We start from the raw sequence: 23007 nt of genomic DNA, 5'->3' as shown, positions 1-23007 counted from the left end.
GTCGCGGCGGGAGTAGGCGGTTTTTACTGCCAATATCATAATGAGGGCAATAGTGATTAAGTGTACACTACTGTTTTCAGTGCAGACCATTACGTGACCACACACTACTTGTTTTTGCTTTTTCTCTTTTTGGACATTTCTACTTCTATTTTTTGTGATTTCTGAACTTCTCTTGGGAACACTCTGTTCTTTTTGGCATTTTTTAGTGAACCTTACCAACATATCTCAATCTGGAAATGCACCAGCTGTGGCTACAAACGCTGTTTTTGATTTGGAGAAACTGGAGGAATACACAGTGGCTCAACTGAAGCAGTTTTGGCTGCCCAATCAAGAGCTCCTCCAGGAAGGAGGAGGAGCTGCAAAAAGCATTGATGGCCTGGGTGGCAGCCAAGGAGGCTCGGAGGCACACAGAGGAGGATGATGAGGCTAAGGAGGTGCAGAGTAATCCAGGTGGTGTAGTGGATGTTCCTGTTTTGCCTGGGGGGAGGGTCTTCAGGGCAGGTAGCAGTGTATCATTCAAGGGTCTGACCCCTAAAGAGTTGTAGGACAGACAGGCAGAGAGGGTGCACCTGTTTGAGTTAGAGAAGCTTAAGATGGAGAGGGAAATGGAAGAGAGAAGACTGGCCATTGAAGAGAAAAAGATGCTCTTGGCTTATGAGCTCAGTTTAAGGGAGCTGGATCAGACAATCCAGTCTAGTAGAGATGGTGGCAGCAGTATTTCAGGGCAGCCTGAGAGGAGAGTACACATTCCTAAAGATCTGGTGAAGGATGGGAGGATGACATCTATCTATGGTTCAAGGGGTACGAGTCTACTCTCCACATGAACATGGTCCTTGAAGCACATTGGGGGTGGGTCTGTGGAAGCACTTTGAGGTAGAGGGGAGGGATATTTTGACATCCTTAGGGGATCCTCAGAGGCTCATCTACTCTGCCATAAAGGACAGCCTCCTCACAAGATATAGTCTCACCCTGAGCAGTGCAAGGACACGTTTATGTCCTACAAAAAGAAAGAATCCTAAACCTGGTTGGAGAGTGTAGACTCATTTTGCTGATCACTGGATGGTTGGGTGAAGCGCAGTAAGGCAACAACCTATAAGGGGCTTTATAATTTGATTGTTTGGAAGCCCTTGTATAGTCTTTGTTTTCCACAGCTACACCATCACCTAATTGACAGGAAGATGACTGACCCCAGAAAGCTTGCTCAGGAAGCGGACCAGTGGGAAAGCACCAGAGTCCAGAAGAGATATGGGGGAGACTCCACCAAGGGTAGGAAGGGTCCCCATCAGAAGAAGCAGGGGTAAGGGTAAACAGGGGGAGTTCTATGAAGGGCCCCAACCTAGTTCCCTGGGCAAAAAATCCCAGCCTCCCAGCGAAAAGAAGTCATGGGTTTCTACAGGGAAACCTGCAGAGAAGGGTCCACGCAAGTGTTATGCATTTGACCGGGAGGTCATGTGAGGGGGGATCCCAAATGTCCCAATTGGACACTGGCACCCACAGGTGCTCAGTTACAGGGTTTGGCCATTGTAGCACTTGGGAGGAGTTGGTTCCAGGTGGGTGGGAGCCAGCTGAGAGGACCCTTGTCTCACTAGGGGACAGTGAGATGGTCCATAGGACCCTTGTACCTGAGAACACTAAAAAGTGCAGGCAGTGTGACCATCAAAGGACGGAAGGTGGAGGCTCTGAGAAACACATGAGCCAGTGTGACTACGGTGAGAAGTCACCTAGTGTCTGAGGAGCAGGTAGTTCCCCATGCACTTCTCCAAGTAGTTGCAGTAGACAAGTCAAAGCACCTGTGCAGAATGGCGCAGGTTCCCTTTGAATGGGGGGGGGTCTCAGGTGCCTTGAGAGTAGCTGTGAGTCCAACCATGCCTGTAGATGTCCGATTGGAAATGACTTGGAGGATTGCCCTTGGAAGGAGGTGGAACACAGGTCTCACTTGGAGATGTTGGGTCTGCCTGGGTGGGTGTGTGTGTGTCCACCCGGTCGGGTGATCAGGAGACCCTAGAACCTGAAAGAGTGACCCAGGTGTCTGCCAGAAGGAGGAAGGGCAAGGGGCATGGGAAACCTGCCCCAGAAGTCCCCATGGTCTGGGAGGAGGCTGAACCTGAGGGGGAAGGTTGCTGCACCTGAGTCAGCCTGTGTGCTGGTGGTACCCCAGTGCTTCAGAGCCTTCCTACTGGGTTTGGCTCATAATGTGACTTTAGCTGGACATTTGGGGCAGGGCAAGACAAGACCTTTGACAGGCTTGTCACCCACACTGGCCCCAAATGCACAGGCACTCAGAGGCATACTGTAAGTCTTGCCAAACTTGTCAGGCAAATGTTAAGAGTGGGGGAAATGTAATGCTCCCCGCCAACCTTTTCCTGCAGTCAGCACCCCCTTTGAAAAGGTTGGTATTGACATTGTGGGGCTTCTAGATCCCAAGAGAGCCATGGGCACCAGGTTTATCATGGTCTTGGTGGACCATGCCACCAGGTACCCAGAAGCCAATCCTTTAAAATCAATCACTGCCCCTGTGGTGGGATGTGCATTGATGGGGGTTTTTACCCACATGGGCTTCCCCAAGGAGGTGGTATCTGATAGGGGTACTAACTTCATATCTACATATATGAACTCTATGTGGAAGGAGTGTGGGGTATCCTAGAGATTTACCACTCCTTACCATCCCCAAGAAAAAACTGTAAACTTCGTACTTGTATAGCGCACTACTCACCCGCTAGGGTCTCAAGGCACTGTACACATACCGCTGTGGAACCCCTGCTGGCTTTTCCCTGTGAGGTGCCCACTCCTGGGCAACCTCCAAGGTGAAGCCAGGCATCCCAGCACTGTTGGGGCCGTTGTGGAGATTAAGCAAGCTATTGCCCAGAGTTACACCCATGAATTAGATTAGGCACCGATGCGAGAATTATCAGTTCTGAGGAAATTGAGCCCAAGACCCACCAAGGCAGGAATTGAACCCTGGTCCCAGGCCAGATTTCTGCATCAGGGTCTGCCGCTCTAACCATTGAGCCACACTTCTCCACAGTTTGGTTGAGAGATTCAACCGCACCTTGAAGGGCATGACCGTGGCCTGTCAGAGCCCTTGAGGCATAAGTGTGACGTCCTCTTACCATGCCTTCCGTTCACCTACAGGGAGGTGCCACAAAAGGGTCTTGGATTTAGCCCTTTTGAGCTATTGTATGGCCACCCTGTGAGGGGACCTTTGAGTCTGGTTAGGGAAGACTTGGAGAAAGCCTCCAGTAAGCCCGCCCAGGATGTATTCAGTTACATGCTGGCTTTCAGAAACCAGACAGCACGCTTCAGAAAGCTCACTCAAGAGAACCTGGAAGAAAGCCAGGAGGACATGAAACAAGTGTATGACCTGAATGCCACTCTGGTTGAGTTTCAGTCTGGCCAGAAAGTGTGGGTGATGGCCCCAGTCGAGCCTCAGGCTCTCCAGGATAAGTAGACTGGGCCTTTTTCGGTGGTAGAGCGCAGGAGTAATGTAACCTATCTGGTGAACTTGCAAACTCCTAGGAACCCTTGAGGGTCCTACATGTGACAATGCTCCTAGCAACAGATGATGGGGTGGAGGAAGGGAGTGCGCCTCTTCCTGACCTCCTGTCTGCTAAAGAGAAAGATGGGTCTGTGGAGGGTGTGAACCTGTCCCCCTCACTGACCCCAGAGCAACCGAGGGACTGTCGCCAGGTGTTAGGACAGTAGCCCTTATTGTTTTCCTTGATCCCAGGGGTCACTCATTTGTGTACACATGACATGGACACTGGGGACAATCCACCTGTGAAACATAAAGTTTGACTGAAAAGGTTAGGGCCAACATTAAGGATGAGGTATCCAAAATGTTAGCTCCTGGGGTTATTGAGTTCTGCAGATTTCTGGGGACGTTAAGGGTGGACTAGTGATTACAGCCAGGGACAGCAGCAACAACAGAATGAGGGGGTGGTTTAAGGAACCTTGTACCAAGGCCCCTAGAATGCTGAAATTAGCCTTACACAAACAACCACTCTGCGTAAACGAAGTCAGGGCTGCTAGGAAAAACGATAAGAATGTTTTAAAGCAGAGGAAAGTAGTATTAGAAAAAGAACTATGGAACAAACTGCATGACACAAGTACTAGTAATGACCCTGCAGCTTTTTGGTGGGTAATTAACTCACCCTATCTCCAGCCTGACATCAGACCACGCCTTGAATTGGCTATTAGTGAGGGGGACTGGATTACTCACTTCTCTACTATTTATTCCAACCCTAATAACAGGTCGAGGCCGACAGTAGATGGTGCGACTGACAGCCACTCTTTGTCTCTCTCTATCAAGCTTGCATTTACCTTGGATGAAATCATTGTTGCCCTAAACACAAGTAAAGCCGGCAAGACGCCAGATCGAGACTTCATCCCTGTAGATATGTTTAAAGCCAACACGACCCTTTGAGGGCCACTGCTTACTCAAGTCTTGAACGCATGTTGTCAAGGTGGCCTATTGAAGTCTTAGAGGGAATCAATCATTGTCCCAATTTCCAAAAAGGGAGATGGACACAGGCCCATTTGTTACCATCCTATATCTCTCCTAGATTCAATGCTGAAAGTGGCAGGTCAGGTTATCTTGTACAGACTGCAAGAATGGGCCCAGGACAAGAATGTCTTATCGGACTTATAGTACTGGTTCCGGAAAGGAGTAAGAACTGTGGAACAGAGTCTGAACCTAAGCATGCTGATCAAGAAATACACCACTATCAAACAAGGGAGAGTGAACCTGGTCTTTGTTGATTTAACCACTGCCTTTGACTGCTTAATCCATAGCAAACTATGGGCAACCATGGGGAACATGGGGGTGGACCTACCGATCATACAGTTTCTTAGGGAAACATATAATGGGTGCAGCACCAGAGTGCGATATGGAGTAAAGGGTGAATGTACCCAGCCTTTTAGTGTAGAGAGGGGTGTTAGGCAGGGCTGTGTCCTGGCACCCTTTCTCGTTTCCTTATACATTAATAGTCTGGGTAATGTATTATCTGCTAATTGTACCAACCTGCCCCAAATAGTGACCCGGCCCGTTCCTGCCCTTTTATATGCTGACAATGCTGTTCTTATGATGCGAACCTTCCTTGCACTGCAACAGCTACTAACATGCTCTGGGTCCTATATGGAGGAACTGGGGCTGTTAAAAGAAAATCATTTGCTATGAGGTGTGGGAAAGTGTTACCGAAAAACCCTAAAGATACTGGAATTGATTATGTTATGTCCTTTTCCTACCTGGGGATCATGTTTGATGTAAAAGTGACATGGCAGATAGCAAGTAGAACCAGAGGGTTACACTTCAAGAAAACAGTTGCAGCCTTGTGCAACTTTGCTTGCAAGGTTGGTAAGAAACCCCCTAGGGAGATGCTAACAGTGTATAAGGCCAAATGTATGTCAACAGCCATGTATGGGGCAGTCCTCTTGGGGCATGTAAACCATAACTCAATGTAGCTAACAGAGAATGCCTTCCTGAAGTATCTTGTTTCTCTCCCACAGAGTAGTCCAGCACATGTATGCCACTCAGGATTAGGGGTCCTGCTCATTTCAAACCTAGTTAAAACTCAACGGATTTTGCTGTGACACAAGATATGGACTTCTGAGTACACCAAGCTGAACCAAGAGATTATTGGGGATTGTCTCAGGTCCTCTCATGTAGTCAGAATTCAATGGCTGGGATACGTAAAAAAACTTTATGAGTGACCCCCAGATTACTACTATAAACCAGAAACACTATGAGCTGTCACAAGACAAAAAAACTAAAAAAAGACTGCTTGACACATTTAGAAGAACTAAGTCTATCTGTTGAACTGCTTAAGCCAAGTGTTCTTAAAAAGCAGTTGATTTTAACTTCACCTGGCATGCAACTATACCTAAAGGAGGTGAGCAATGAACAGCATAGATTTGTCTTAACCAGGTTAAGGCTAGATTTTTTCCATCACTTGGTGAGTTTTCCAACCATAAATGACTGGTCGAGGCCCATGGCCAAATGCCCGTGTGACATGGATACTGAGCAAAGTACTTTTCATACGATTCTTATTTTGTTCATTGTATAATTCGCCAAGAAAGATATTTCTTCTGCCATTATTGAGATCCATGAACTTGATACAGTGTCGACCATCTTATGTGTTCTTACAGTCTTTGCCAACCATATAAATATATAACATCATGTGTACATTTTAATGGGCTATTCTTAGACACAAGAAATTAATACGTTTTACTAGTGACTGAGAAGTAAATTCTATATCTATAGCCATGTGCGACCTGTTTGGTGATCTTAATCATTTTATTACTGTTCTATTCTTGTGTTTTTAAACAAAATATATCTCTTCTAATATTTTTAGAATAGATTTTAACTACAAGACCCTGTATTTTACAATTTTATTTGGTCCTAGCACCATGTATTTTACCTGAGTCTTAATGCTTTTTTCTCAATGTTTGGTTTGTGGTTAACGTATTGTTTTTGTTTTATGTACGTATGCCTTTATGACAACGTCTGTCAAATAAAGCTTATTTTATTTGATTGGAGTTCTCCATTACCCCTTGGGGCAGTCCTGCGGTCTTGGTTCCAAACACTGCTGCTCCTGGTGCCACTCCAGAACTCTGGTTCTGTATGGATTACTGGGGGCTCAATGTGGTCACTAAGACTGACGCGTACTCCATCCCCCAAGCTGATGAGCTCATTGATCAGTTAGGGGCTGCCAAATATCTCAGCACGTTTGACTTAATGTCTGGACATTGGCAGATTGCTCTGACTGAGAGGGCCAAGGAGAGGTCTGCATTTTCTATACCATATGGGCACTACCAGTTTGGGGTGATGTCCTCAGGGATGAACAATTCCCATGCCACCTTTCAAAGGCTAGTAAGTGTTGGCTGGATTGGAAGATTTCAGTGCAGCCTACCTGGATGACATTGCTGTGTTCAGATCCACTTGGGAGAAACACTTGCAGCACCTCTACAAAGTGTTAAAGGCCCTGCAGAAGGCAGGCATCACTATTAACGCAGGTAAGTGTCAAATAGGGCAGGGTTCTGTGGTGTACTTGGGACACCAGGTGGGGAGTGGCCAGGTGGCACCCCTACAGCCAAAGATTGATACCATTCTGGCTTGGGAGCCTCCCAAGACCCAGACTGGGGTGCAAGCCTTTTTAGTTTCTTACAGGCTACTATTGGAGGTTTGTTAAACGGTATGGCACCATTGTTGCTCCCATGACTGACTTAACCACCAAGAAACAACCAAAGAAAGTGATCTGGGCTGAGTCTTGAGAGACAGCTTTTGATGCCCTCAAGGCAGCTATATGCACAGCACCTGTGCTTAAGGCATCTGACTTCTCTAAATAAGTTGTTGTGCAGACTGATGCTTCAGAGCATGATGTAGGAGCAGTGCTGTTACAGCTAAATAAAAAGGGCCTAGACCAGCCTGTAGCCTTTATTAGTAGGAAGTTACTTCCCCGGGAACGTAGGTGGAGTGCAATTGAGTGTGAAGCTTTTGCTGTGGTCTGGGTGCTAAAGAAGCTGAGACCCTACTTGTTTGGGACTCACTTCCGGGTTCAGAAAGACTGCAAGCCCCTCAGATGGTTAATGCCGATGAGGGGTGAGAACCCAAAACTGTTGAGGTGTTCTATCTACTGACAGGGAATGGACTTTACTGTGGAACAACGCCCTGGAACAGAACACGCCAATGCAGATGGTCTGTCCAGATTCTTCTGCCTTAGTGAAGAGAACTCCCATGAGGTTGGGTAGTTCTCCCCACTTTCAGCTGGGGGGGCACATGTTAGACTTGGCATCCTTAGTGTGGTGTCCCCTGTATTTGTTGCCTCTGCTTCCCATGCTGTGACTGTGTTCTGTACTCTGGTTTTTACTGTTTTTGGTACTCTGGGCACTATACCACTGCTGACCAGTGCTAAAGTGCATGTGCTCTCTGTGTAAATTGAATGTGTAATTGGCTTTTCCATGATTGACATATTTGATTTACTAGTAAGTCCCTAGTAAAGTGCACTAGAGGTGCCTAGGGCCTGAAAATCAAATGCTACTAGTGGGCCTGCAGCACTGGTTGTGCCTCCCACATTAGTAGTCATGTAGTAGTAGTAGAAGTAGTAGTAGTAGAATTTGATTTACAGGCTCTGGTCAGAAAAAATAGGAGGAAGGAGGCCAAAAGTTTAGGGATGACCGTGCAAAAATGGCCATTTCCAACAACCCCACTCCAATCCGCCCCACTCCAATCCAAAACAATCTGCCCCACTCCAATCAATCCCTCTCTAATCTGCCCTACTGCAATCCAAAATAATCTGCCATGCTCCAATCTGCCCCACTCCAGTCCAAAACAATTTGCCCAATGCCATGCGCCCCACTCCAATCTGCCCCACTGCAATCCAAAACTATCTCCCCTACTCCAAACCGCCCACTCCAATCCAGTCCCCAAATGCACCCACTCCATCCCAATTCATCCCATTCCAATACACCATAATCAACCCCACCCCACTCAAATCCAATCCACCCCACACCAATCCAATCCACCTCAATCAATTCTACCCCACCTCGAATCCACCTCACCTCAATCCAATCCTCCCACTCCCTCTCTACATACCCCACTCCAATCCAATCTACCACAATCCACCCCACTCCAATCCACAACAATCTTCCCCACTCCCATCTGCCTCACACCAATCTGCCCCACTTCAATCTAAAATAATTGCCCCATTTAAATCTGCCCCACTCCAGTCCAAAACAACCTAGCCGACTCTAATCAGTCCCACTCCAATCCAAAACAATTGGCCCCACTCCAGTCCAATCCACTTCACCCCAATCCAATCTGCCCCACTCCACTCCACTCCAATCCAAACCAATCCAATCCACTCTAATCCAGCAAAATTCAATCAACCCTAGCCAATCTACCCCACCCCATTCCAATCCACCTCAATAAAATCCACATCAGTTCAGTCAAAACCACCCCATTGTAATTCAGTCTTCCCCACTCCAATTCACCCCACTTCAATCCATCCCACTTCAATCTACCCCACTCAGTCCACCCCATTCAGTTCGCCCCACTCCATTCCACTGTACTCCATTCACCTCACTCCATTCCATCCCACTTTAGTCCATCCCACTCCAGCCAACCCCACTCCAGCCAACCCAACTCCAGCCAACCCCACTCAAGTCCAATCCATCCCACTCAATCCATTTCACCCCACTCCAGTCCACTCCACCTCAATTGAATCCACTCAACTCCATTCCACTCCTGTTCACCCCAATCCAATACAACCTACCCCGCCCAAATCCAATCCACCTCACTCCATCCCATTCCAATCCAGTCCACCTTACTCCAGCCACCCCACCCACCCCACCCAAATCCAATACCCCACCCCACCCCATTTCAATCAACCCCAATCCAATCTGATCAACCACATCCAGTCTACCCAATTCCAGTCCTCCCTTCTCTAATCTAATCCACTCCACTCCAGTCCCCCCACCCAACTCCAATCCACCCCACTCCAAACCACCCCATTCCAATCTAATCCATCCCATGCATATCCTATCCAATCCACCCCTCCAGTCCAGTCTAATTCACCCCATCTAGTCCAGTCTAATCCACCCCACCTCACTCTAATTCACCCCACTCCAAACCACCCTACCCTCATTCAACCCTCCCCACCCCAATCCAGCCCACCCCACCCCAGTCTTATCACTCCATTCCAGTCAACCCACCCCAAAGCTAACTAATCCACCCCACTCCAATCCACTGCATCCCATCCAATCTACTCCAACCAGTCCATCCACTCCAAACCACCCCACTCCACTCAATCATACCCACTCTACCAAATCCAACCCACCCCAATCTACTCCTATCCTCCTCACTCCCTCAATCCACTCCATCTTATTCCCCCCCACTCTATGCCACTCCAGTCTACGCCACTCCACTCTACACCACTCCACTTCCCTGTGCACCACTCCACTCTAGGCCACTCCATTCTATGACACTACTGTCCACCACACTCTCTGTCACAGAACCATCTACTCCCGTCAATCCTACAACACTCTATTCCTCCTACTCCGACATCTACTCCAACAGATCCAGTCTACAACACTGATGTACCACATAGCAAAAACACATTGCCAAAGCCAATAGCTCTTGTATGAGGTGAGATCTACTGGCATTGCCAGTGCTTATCATGGTTTCTTTGAGCTGTATCTAGCATCCCTAAGAATACATGAGCCAATTACGACTGATAAGGGAGGGCACTTAAAAATGCAGCAATAAAAATGAGCAGTGGCGGCTGCGGGGATTGAAAAAAAATAATAATTAAAACCCCACTTACCTGATCAGATCAGGAGATGCATTTGTCTTGTCCGTCCTCCTCTTCGTGTGGAAGCACTCAGGCTTCCAGACTCCCCCCAGCCAATTACAATTCTTCTGTCACCAGCATGACAGCAGGGCCGGGGTTGTTGTGAGCGGCCTGCTTCTGCGCTCACAGAGGGAGCAGCACAATGTGCACTTTCTCCTCCTTACTGTAATACAGCCGGGTGGAGAAATGTAAAGTGTGCATGTCTGTTTGGACAGCCCAACACGGCTGACCAAACAGATATGCGCACTTAAGGTGCACATACCACCACTCCTCCCTCCAGCCCTGGCCCACCCTATCCTGACTCAGCAAAAAATAAAATGATAAAAACACTCTGTTCTTATCATTTTATTTTTCTTCTACTGAAAGCAGCGGGTCGACGCTCCTCCTCTTAGCCTGAGGAGCCACCCCTGATGGGGAGGCCTGTCAGACTAACAACAGACAGGCAGTGCTTGACCCAGACTGTAAATCAACATCTGATCACTGAGAGGGGGGCATTTCTTGGAAGTTGGTGTCTGTGAAGTAGTCTACAACTGTTCAAGTAGCAGTCCTTGTGCAATCACAGGGCTGCGTGATATCAGAAGCTGGTTTCCATCCATCTAATTTTTTCCCTCTAATGCTGCAGAGGTTGTATTTTTTGCAGCTTTTATGTAGACCAAACTAAACGAGAAGGTATTGGAGTGATTTACACGGGCACCAGTTACATTACACATGGCAGACACATTAATTTTTGTTTTTTAAGCCTCAATGAACATTAGAGAAAGCTGCCAATTGTGCAGTGCTGAAACGATAGGTGGCTGAAATTCATGCATGAATTTGTAGTTATTATTCATAATTTCTTGGTGATGCTGAGATTATAGACCCAGGGTTTAGCTTCAGGGGGTGTATGGAGTATTACACTCCACTAATAAATGCCTTTTCTGATGAATAGTTGGGGGCAGTAGATTTCAGTTGGATATGGTGACTTGTCTTCTGGATTTCACTTGGATTTAGGCACACTTACACAATCACACACACCTTCTCCTATCTGTTTTGAAAGCCCTAAAATGTTCCTTATTTTACAAAATATTGTTACTCCCACTTAATACTCTTACCAATCTGCATACCTCTCCCTTTCCACTGCCTCTTAAGCTCCTCTTGTGCGCCCTGCTTGTCCTATAATGCATTTTGACATAGTATGCCAGCCTGTTTGTCGGGAAATCTGAAGGTCCCAATCTTATGGACCAAGAGCTACGACCCTGTGTATGCTACTTGGTTTCCTGACAGCATTGTATTTAATGTGAAAATGCTTGGAAAAGAGGAAAACATAAATCAGCATTGGCAAAGACAATAGGTCTTGCCAGTGTATTATCGATTGGTGTTGCCAATGTGTTTTTAGTCATGTTGCATAGCAGTAACACAGCTGTGCAACGTGACTGAAAGTAAAGAAAATAAAAGAGCTTTGACACAGTCAACACTGGCAGCGTAGTAGCGTTTTTTTTAAAACACGTTCAGCCATTTTGTACAGTAGCTGCTCTACAACATGGCTGAAAGTTTTAATAAAACGCTATGACGTTGAGTGGTTAGGAAACAATTCTTGTACATGTGTACATCAAGTTTTAAATTGAACATATGACTTGGCTATAAATAGAAAGTCAAATGACTTTATTCAGCTTGCCAACAGAGCATGTTTTTAAAAGAATATAAGGATCAATGTTTAGGTCTGCTTAGAGAAGGCTTTAGACCTCGCATAATCGCTAAAGAGGTGTACACAAATTGCCACCTCCTCCAGCTTAGGTTGTTGTAAGTACTTTCCTCATGTTGATTAGCACAGTTCACCAGCTCGTAACTGGTCCTGTCCTTTCTGTCATGACATATGGGGTTTTGCTTCTTCACTGGCATACAGCTACTACATTAGTAGAGCAGCTGTATTCGTCTGCATACAGAGAGATGCACTTATTTAGGTGTTCTCTCTTTACTCACTTGAATGTGTCCTGTGCTGTTTCATGTATCATTGTACCCCCATGTCCTCTTCCTCTCAGGCGCTCGGGGAGAGGCCACCACAATAACCACACAGGCACGAACGGCTGCACACACAAACCACAACTAGAGCTCCAGCACAAGATGAAAGAAGCATTTGCAATGCAACGGGTCTCGCGTTTGCTCATGTTAGAGCTGATAGCGTTGTAAACTCCTAACCCGACTTTTCACCTTTTGACAAAAGTGCATTTATGTACCTAACCCGAAAAAGTTCAATTAACTGTGTAAAGCGCTCGACTTCTGCCAAGCGAAATCACGCTAGGAAAATAGAGAAAAAGTAGTCCACGAGCCGGACAGAAAACAGCGAGCCTCGCATGTTTTCTGTACTTGGTCGATGCTCCCGAGGAGGGCTAGCCACTGGAAAAGGCATGACGTATGCATGCCTTCGACTAATGAAAGCAAGCAGATTTTAATAGGCAAGCCCACGAACCAATGAAAAACACTGATGTGACGTCAACAGGGCTCTGAGCCCTTTTCTAATAACTAAAGAGTCTCGCTGCGATACGCATGCGCTCGCGCATGCGACGCAGGCTCGACCCTAAAGAGAGAAGACAAAACTATCTCTTGTGGCATGTCAGAGCCGTGAATTTACTTACCAGCTGCCTTGTAGATTCTGAATGCCAAGATGTTACTTCTGCCTGCCTAATTAAATTTGGATTCATTCTTTGTATATACTAAGTGCCTGATTTATAGTTTCGAAGATGAGGTACACTGTCACAAATGTGACAGGTACTCTCTGCCTTAATACAAAGTCCATTTTATCCTATGGCACTTGTAATAAGGCGGGTGAGATAGCTGTCACTTTTGTGACATAGTATCAGTGCTTAACTTGACCCGGAGGTTTCCGGCGCAGGGCACCGGCGCTTAATTTTGAGGTCCGGCACTTAGTTTTCTGCATCAGGCATTTTTTGCAAGCAAAATACACCTTTGGGAAAGACGTGGGAAGAGAAAAATTAGTCAAAAGGGAGAAGGCAGAAAACTGCAAGAGTGAGCTGAAGGGGCAGGGAGTGGCTGTAAATGTATTTAAGAGGCCTGAGATGGTTTTAGGATTACGCTGCCCCAATGTTCAGTGCTCGCACATTTAAAGGCAGCAGCTGCCTGTTTTAAATGAGAGCTTAGGGGCACCTGCATTTTTATTTACAAATTAAGCATTACATAGTACCTGTCTACTAGACCCTAAATCAGGCCCTAATTATTTTATACCGCTTTCTTACATTTATTATTCAATTTTGTTATGAATTAAAATATAAGCTTTGTGTTGTTCACATAAATCAGACAAGTATTTCTATTGGAAGGGTATCCACTGCTGTTCATGCAAGATGACTGCACGATTTATGTATATCAATGGAAGGGTTCTATTCTAGCCTTTGACAGAGTGCCATTTTCCCCGTGGTTACACTTTGCTCACAAGTTCAGTTATATTGCCCAGCAAGGGCTGTTGTTTCTGCCAACGATAAACAAGTTCAGAATTCTAGTATTTGGCCATCCTGTCTTCGTCTATCCGTTTGTACTACTGTTAAGCCTTTCGTTCATCTGCGCACTGACCCATTCATCCAGACATCCATCCACACACTCTTACCCATTTATCCATTCTGTTATGCACTCACTCTCTCATCCATCCATAGAGTCATTATTCAATCCTACCATTGCCTCATTCAACAAGAGAGAAAATGGAAATTAGATCGTGGGCCACTAGAAAAAGCGAAGCTTAGGGAGTGTTGGAGAATTACCAAAGAAGCTGTCAGAACTTCTAAATCACGTTTTTATTCTCAGAAAATCAATTGTGCCTCCAACACCCCTAAAGAATTATTTAAAGTGGTTAAGGCACTAGCCGCCCCTCCCTCTCAGAAACTTGACATCTCACAAACATTCTGCAACAATGTGGCTGAGTTTTTTCGAGATAAAATTATGAAAATCCACTCTGAATTCCCCCCCCCCTACACATAGATCGGGGTATTCTCTGTCCCAGTACTCAATATGATACTGAAGGAGGTCCTACACTCACAAAATATACTCCTCTAGGCACAAGCAAAATTAATTCCATAATGGCTGAAATTCACTCAGGCCCCATAGAGAGCCATGATCACCAAGAGTACTTCAGTTAGTAAGCAACACTATCACTGTGCCACTAGAGACCAGAGTGGTCCACCCACTTGGAAGGAAATAATAATCATGCCCATTAATGAAAAAACGGGAGGCAAACAAGATGACCTTAAAAACGTATGCCCTATTGCCCTCCTGCCTACGCTTGCAAAAATTCTGGAAAAACATATTAACCAAGAGCTGGCCACCTTCATGCTCAATCACGACTGTTTGAACGCCTCTCAGCATGGATTTTGGAAAAACCATTGCACGGAGTCTGTCCTGATTGCCACCACTGATTCCATTAGGAGACAGGTTGATCAAGGAGGCGGTGCCATCTTAATACTGCTGGACCTATCGGAGGTGTTCGATACCATCTCGCCCCAAATTGTGCTGCACCGCCTTCAATAGGCAGTACTGAGGGGTCTGGCTAGGAATATTTTGGAGTCTGTTCTGTAAAACAGGACAATGACAGTCAGCTGTGGAGATTACAGCTCAACCCCCTTTCAGCTTCCATGTGGAGTCTGTTAGCACGTCAGACCTTAATAATTGAACTTACAAGGGGACGCAAATAGGTCGATTAACCTTTTGACCAACACTTGAGATGTTCCCACCATAAAGGTCCCGTACTATCACAAATCAATAATCAATTATCAATTATTAACATCAACTTCAACAATAATCAATAACATTAGTAATCACTAGGAGTCAGTAATTGACACACCATGACCTTTCAGTCATGAATAACCACACCTTTTATGTAAAAGTTAGAATAATGATGTCCCTATATTAACAATGCTAAAGTCACGTAAGTTAATCTCAGAATCAAATGATAAACATACACAAACAACAGTGGCTGTCCGAATCTGCGAAAGAAACGCAAGCTAATCAAGGCTTGAGCTACTACACATTCTAATATCACAGTGCAAATTAATAACAAGAATAATTGCTCAAACGATATGACATACATTTATTCAGCAAGAAAAAGACATCGGTTGTTACTCCCTAATTGAACTTAATTAGTGAGAACCTTAACTAACACCCGATTAGAATTAGCATGTTGGGCTTCGTGCAAAACGATTTTAGTCAACACAAATTTGGAAAAACATCTAACTATGGCTCTATCAAAATAGTGCAGTTGGGACCTAGAAACAAAAGCAAATAGACATGACAATCAGTGTTCTAATTCAAAGTACCTATCCTTAGTATGGATCACCAAGCAGTGCCAGTCTTCGTCCTCAGGACGTCAGTCTAGTCAGCAAGGCATCATGACTCAGCATCAGAGTTCGGAAAAGGCAAGGTCTCTTTAAGCATTAAAGTTAGCACGTCTCTTCTCAAGACGCTAAGAAAAATAATGGTGGTCAAATGGTGAATGGGGAATGGAATGATGTCCTCCTCTCAGTGCAGTCCCGTTAAGTTAGATTTCATAAAACTACTTCACATTTCCCTTTTGGACAAGGGATCGCATGTTCACATTTTGTCTAATAAAACTAAAACATCAAATCTAAGTTTCTGCTAGTACATGGTTCACATGTCGCTGATTGGCTCCTCTTATGATGTTCTCATCATCCGGTTTGTCAGGTAACAATTTTGTTGAAGCTTATACTCCAGTCAGTGTGGTTATTGTCCTCCTCCTGAGAGGGTCAGTCTTACACATGTTACATTTACTTTGTCATGCACTACAGGAACAACATCATCTAGTAAGCAGTTCTCATGAGAAAGACTTTTAGCTACAAGCACATTTGTCAGTACAGTGGAAAATCACAGTTTTAATTCTGTAGGACAGCCATCCAAAAAAAAATTGCAGTTTGATATGAGGCTGTGCAACTAGGCCAAGACCTCTGCTAAATTAAGGCTTTCAATTAATAAAGCAAATACATAATGCATAACCCTTAATATGATGTATTACTACATTAGTCAAACATGCTCAACATTTCACATTAGTAAGCCATTAATTAATAAGTACACTTCGTGAACATTGGTGGCCACTTCTAGTGATCACACTTTCAAATGCGTGCATTATTTTTCCTACGTTAGTACATTTTCAAGCAAATTTGATGCTCAAGATACATGAATACTCATTAATAATTCTGTTAAAACTCCTGCACTAGCAAGTCCCTCAGGGATGGTCGCTTAGCCCCACCCTCTTTAATTTGTACATTGCTCCCCTGGCCAACATCATTCGATCTTTTAACTTCCAGGTTTCCTCATACGCTGATGACACCCATTTTATTGTCAATGTCCACAACAAGATACAGATTACGGCAGACAGATTTAAATCCTTCATGAAAGCAGTCAGTGACTGGATGAACAATAATTGGTTGAAGATGAATGGGGATGATAAGGAGGTCATTATTTTTGGGGCAAAAACCTCCATTTGGAATCATGGCCTGAGATCTATGGGCATCTTCCCACTTCTTTTTCCGAAGCCAGGAACCTCAGGATTATCTGCAACTCAAATCTGACTTTTAATTCGCAGATAAACAAAGTTGCCAATACCTACCTTTGGATCATTAGAATTCTTTTCTTAAGAACGTTCTGCCATTCATTCTTGCAGACCTCAGGGCGATTGTTGTGCTGGCCTTCATAATCTCTAGACTGGACTACTGTAATGCCCTGTATTTCAATATAAACCAATCATCCCTTTACAAGTTGCAGCTAATACAGAGCTCTGCCGCGCGCATAGTTCTTGGTCTGCTGAAATCCTCCCCCATCACAGAAGATTTAAAGAAACTGCACTGGCTTCCCATTAGAAAGCGCATTGTTTTTAAGGTACTGTGCTTGACTCACAAGGCCCTGCACTCTCAAGGATCAGAATACCTGCAATCTGCTATCAGATGGTACACTCCCAACCGTCCTTTAAGGTTGACTGGGCTCAGGTTGGCTCAGACAGGAAGAAGTAGAAAAGCCAAATGGGGAGACAAAGCCTTTTCAGTGGCTGCTGTCAGGCTTTTGAACTCGCTCCCTCCTAAAATAAGAACGTTTTTGCCCCTCCTTCCATTTCGGAAGCATTTAAAATCTTGGCTGTGCGCACTATAGGCGACTGCTCTGCCTCAGCCTTCTCACCTTCTTAGTGCTTCGATACTTCTGGTGTGAATGCACTTTATAAATACACACAAATACAAACACATACAAACACAAAACTCACCAACTCAGCCATAAACACAACCTCACACTCTGCAATTACTGAAGACGTCCTTTCACGTAGAAAAACATTTTTTTTTTTGTCAATTCTTGTTGCATCATACATACAGGACAGGACCAGACGGGAAACACTCATTTGGCTGAAAGGGCTTCAGCCCTCCCGTCATGTTTCATAGCCCGGGGTGAAGCTTTCTGGGAAAGCCTGGGCAAAATGTGGTTTAAGGAGAGCGTTCGAATAAACATTTTTCTTTTTTTCACAGGCAGCTTATCTTGCTGCATGCAGCGTCCTCATAGGAAGCGATGGGGGGTTACAGGTGATTCACAATATCCAGGACAAAACCACACGGTGAGGCTTGTAATTTTGCAAGGAAGTGTGATTTACTGATCACCCTTTGTTTTAAAGTGTACAATGCTTGCCCATTGATGCTGGTATGTGGGACTACATCTGGATTTTAAAGACAATCTGCCATCTTCCTCTGCTTGCACGCAAACAAAGCGGAAATGTGAATTTTCTTGATTTCAAATTTAATTTATATAGTGCTTACTAATCATGTGAGGGGTAATAAGCACTATATAAATGCTAAAAAGGGAAAAAAGCGTTGTTTGTTTTTTAAATGCAGTGGCTGTCACAGTCTAGACTTTTCTGTCAATAGGAAGGGGAGACTTTGTGGTTTTGGTTCTAAGAGTGTCAAGTACTGGCTAAGACATAAGAACATGCAAAATTATGTTTGCAAAATAGGAGTGGGTTAGATGGATATCAAAGGGGTAAAATGTTCCTGGCACCTGTTATTTTTTTGTGCAGTTTTATTTAAAGCAAAGGCATCAAGAGAGCATTACATGGCACCAGTATACATTCCCGAAAATCAGATTTTTTAAAACTGTTTATCTTTTAGGCATGGGGAGATTCAGTGCCTGATTCCGAGTTTGCCGGTCAGAAACCCCGACTCTCAGACCCGTGGTGAGGAGACCGTCATCGAGTTCCCAAGGTTCCCAACCGTCAGCCCAGTGGAAAAGGTGCAGCAGCATTGTTCTCGGTTCATAATTGAGCCAGCGGCAATGCTGCTGCATGCAGGATGGAACAGCACCCCTGAAATGTGATGCAGACAGAAATGCACAGCAGACAGTGCACATTTCAAGGGTGCTGGGCAGGGGGACCACTGCACTGCCCATTGCAATGGGCAGTGCAGGTCCCCCCTCTGTGACCCCATGCACTTGTTCTCCACCAGCCTTTTCATAGCAGTCAGACCACCATGAAAATGCTGGCAGAGAACAAGTTTGTAATCAGCAGGGGGCGCTGAGCTCAGCACCGCCATGGCTGATTGCAACCGGGACCGCCGTCAGCCCATCAGGATCACTGATTCTGGCGGGGATGGCGGTAGGTTGGTGGGTCCGCCCGCCAACCTTGTAATGTGGTAGTCAGACCGCCACAGCTGTGACGGTCTGCCTACAACTGCGAGGAGCCTTGTAATCGGGCCCTAAGTGATTTGCCCAGGATCACAGGATGTTGAGTTGACGCTGGGATTCAAACTTTGTTCTCCAGTTCCAAAGTTGCCAACTCAGGTCATTAGGCCAACCTTGTCAGTTAGTATTGGTGCCGTGGTTGCTGGTGATCTTTGAAAGTAGTGAAGAGTAATACTGTGCAGGAATTAGCCCCATTCTTTTAAAATTTTGCTTCACTTGTACTCATTCTCTCTCACATTTAGACCCAGATTGACAACCATTTTAAACTGGATTTGTGTCACAAAGTGACGCAAACCTGCGCAAAATGCTTTTTTTAAATTTACTTTCCAGTGCCAAGCTATTTTGCACCGGAGAGTTGCCTAAGAGTAATGCAAAGCAGTGCAAATCACTGCTTTGTGTACTCTGCATTAAGGGGCCATTCCATGGGTCAGATACAGGTGTTCCCATGTAACCTCCTATGGTTTTTGACATAAAACCTTATCTACTAACAATAGGAGGTTGTTTAGGGGCAAAAAGTAAATACCACTTGAAAGCAGGCGTTAAAAAGGAGAAATGTTTTTTTTCTCCTAACTTTTCTCAATTTGCATGTGTACTGGACTGTACAGCACAAGTCTGAATTAGGAAAAGTTAGTCAAAGCACAGTATTTTGTATTGGGGTGGCACCCTTCCAGTACAAAACCTATGCTAGACTCATGCAGGCAGTTTTTGCACTATGAAGCAAAGGTGTGTGCATGGCGCTAGACAGGATGATTTTGTGCCAGTGCTTGGGAGAGAGACGGATAGTGCCATATATTTGTAGATATGGTGTTTTTCTGCTCTCTCCCTCTCAAACAGAACACAGCACCTTTTTGTGCTGTGCTGGTTTGTGTGAATTCTTGAGTGTTCATGGGCTTTAGTCTCTTTTCCCTCACTCACTCTAATTCACATTCTCTCACTTGCTCATTCTCACTCACGCTCACTCCCACTTACTGTTACTCAGGCACAACCATACTCGTACTCACTCATTCTCAATTAATAACCCACTTACACATACTAACTCTGGGCCTGGTGCAACTACACCTGCTGCTCCAATGATAGTTACACTCAATAACATGTTCCAACACACTCATGCTCCTTCACTCACTCCCTGTACTCACTTTCACTTATTCATTCTCACACACTGATTCTCACTTTCACTCTCATTGACACTCACAAACACACACATTTTCACTCAATCCCATTCACTCTCAATCATTCACTAATACTTTCACAAACACACACACAAATGCACAGAGAAATAGCATTTTTGTTTTATTTCCCTGGCCTACATAGCTGGCAACTCAGAGGCTCCGTGGCATCAGCAAAGCAGGAATCTGGTGCTAGGCGAATGAACCAGCAAGCCAAGATTCCCTCTCCTACCTTATTGATAGGGAGGGCCACTGGAATTATGTGCCGGGGGGGGACAAATTATACAGCAGTGTTGACTAACTTCTGCATCAAGAAAAGGAAAATTATGCAGCTTAATGGAGCACATTTTGTGATAGTATCATTTTATTATTTTCTCATTTTTACACTTGTTAAATCTTTCTGGGCATAGGCTGCACCTCATTGGTACAAATGTAACACCTAAATGTAGCAATAAGCAGCAGAAAAGTGACCAGTCAAAGGTAGTTTCTCCATACAGCAACACATGTCGCTATGTTTTTAGTAACTTTTGAAGCGTTTATGCGAAAAACTCCACAGCCTCACAATCATTTGTTTCCAGTGGTCCTGTTGAGAGGACTGGAAGCACAGGCCTATACAAACTGTGATAGTACGGGGGATCCTGCCGCTGCTGCACTTTGTGGCTTTTCATCGGCTTCAGGGAAGCACGGGGTGCACTGTGAAAACTCAATTTAAAAAATATACTGTGCTGCCTTAAACATGTATAGTACGTCTGCAAAATAAAATGGATTGTGCCTGTATTGGGGGATCGTAGTTGAACTACGCCCCTCAGACATTTCACAGTACACCTCCCAGAAGACCTTGTGTGCCTCTTGCCCTTTTTTGTTTGATGGACAAGCATAATAAGCTGAAGGGGCAGATCAGAATGATGCTGTGGACAGACAGCACCTGGCACTTCTCCCACCAAAGCTCCCTGCCACAGCAGCATGGTGTTTCCTGGACTACTCTGCCTTTGTGTGTTCTACCTCTTGATCATCCTTACTATCTTTGCAAGTGGCAGTTGGTGGTTGGAAAACCTTGAGCCAAAGGGAGAATGGTGCCTGCTTCAAATCCAAGACACATTTCAAAGGATTCAAATGGGTAAGTGTAGTCCCATGTGTTAACACACCTACTTCAGAGAAATGGTCCACTTGTCTCCTCTTTTCAGAGTCCACCTGTTTTAAAGCTCAAACTTGGTGCTCGGAGACAAGAGTTCTGATTTTCTGTTTATTCTTTAACTTTGCTTTTCTGCTCAGGCCCACTCTTTCTTTCCCATGTGCTAAAATGTAGTCACTAGTACCTCAGCACTTCACATCCTGCCCTATGTCCCTCTTGTCACTGTTCCCGCATGTCATTGCCTTCTCTCCTGTTGCCTGTCATCCTCCCTTTTAAGTTTTCTCAACCTGCCCCTTTCCTCCTCATACATTTCAACTTTGTCCTTTGTTGCATTTCATATTCAACACAGTCTTCTTGTCTCAGACTGATCTTCCCTGTTCTTTTTAAATTTCCTCACTAAAAATGTAGACCAAAAGCACATACCAAAACGACATTAAATCAGTGAACATCAAGAAGACATTCACAATAAAGGCCCTCTGTGAAGGAAGAGGCTGTGCCATTGAGAAGGGATAAGAAGACAAGGTAAATAGAGATCAGCACAATGTGTCCAAACTCTTGCAGCACAAAATCAATTAAACAATCACCATTCAAAAGGGTGAAGTCTGTTCCGTATCAAGAAGCTCATTTCTGTGCCTATTTTATTAAGGAGAGGAAGTTGGTTGTTGTTCTGGAGATAGCCTGAACACTTACAAGACGTAAATTGCACAGATAAAAGTAGGTTCCTGTGCATACAGAGAGAGTGGAGCTTCTCTACAAACATATCTTATCATCTTGTAGAGCTGAACTCATTAGTCTGCAGATAAAGCTGAGTTCCAGCACCAATGCAGTCTAGTCCCTGCATACACAGTGCTGACCAAATCCACAGCTAGAGTTGAGACCATGTGCCTGCAGGCAATTTCTTTCATTAATTTGGAACTGAGTTCCTGCATACATAGCCCTGCAGCCATGGGCATACATGGCGGAGCTCCACTGAGACTAAGAATACAGGACTAGCTAATATTCTTTGGGAGTTTCACATGTCTCCCACCCGGGTAAATCTTCCACAATGCACTGTTTCTGACAGGGAGTGAGGAGGAGAAAGTGGGAGGGAGGATGACAGTGAAAGAGAAAGGATTGAGAGAAGTGATGAGAGAGAGAAGGTAGATGGTAGTGAAAGAGAATTATGCGCGTGAGAAAGAAATGAGTTTGACTGAGATTAAAAATATCTGAGATTAAGTGTGAAATGGGAGACACCAGAGTGAGAGATGTATGAACAACACCACAATAATGATGCTAAGGCACATTTGATGTTATCTTATGTTAAGGGTATTTGTTAAGTGCACAGCTCACCCCAGAGAGATCCTGGTGTTGAGCAGGGAATATGTCAGCTGTAACTGGGACGTGTCCAGGTGAGAAGCCATATTTTCAGATTCTTGCATAGCTCAAGTACTGAGGAGGCAGCTCTAATGTGTAGCTGACAGTCATTCCAGGCTTTGGGCAGGAGGTAGTGGAAAGCACAACAGCCGTCTCTGGTTATTTGTATGTGGGGGATGTATGTTAGCAGGATTCTGACTGAGCAGTAGTGTCTGGTGGATGTGTTGCGTGTTGGTTAGTAAATGAGTGGGCCAGTGGAGGTCTTTGTTGACTGGGGTGATGTGAACACAAGGGAAAATCTAAGTGT

The 23007-nt window shown here is 45.0% G+C and overlaps 1 protein-coding gene across 3 annotated transcripts in view; it reads right to left on the bottom strand.

Moving 5' to 3' along the window:
- Positions 1–23007, bottom strand: part of LOC138294190 (putative ferric-chelate reductase 1) — a 173259-nt gene that overhangs the window by 127558 nt on the left and 22694 nt on the right. The window contains exon 1 of one of the 3 annotated variants that reach the window (XM_069233353.1): positions 17593–17635. The exons of 1 other annotated variant lie outside the window; for it this stretch is intronic. In XM_069233353.1, coding sequence (XP_069089454.1) covers positions 17593–17604 — 12 coding nt within the window. In that variant the 5' untranslated portion in view covers positions 17605–17635. Of the gene's footprint in view, positions 1–17264; positions 17386–17592; positions 17636–23007 lie in introns of those variants that run through there. One more of the 3 variants, XM_069233354.1, reaches the window with a different exon arrangement.

Source organism: Pleurodeles waltl, chromosome 4_2 (assembly GCF_031143425.1).
Source record: "Pleurodeles waltl isolate 20211129_DDA chromosome 4_2, aPleWal1.hap1.20221129, whole genome shotgun sequence".
NCBI classification, from domain to species: domain Eukaryota; kingdom Metazoa; phylum Chordata; class Amphibia; order Caudata; family Salamandridae; genus Pleurodeles; species Pleurodeles waltl.
The sequence above is the reverse complement of the archived record's forward strand: the minus strand, read 5'-3'. Positions and strand labels throughout refer to the sequence as shown.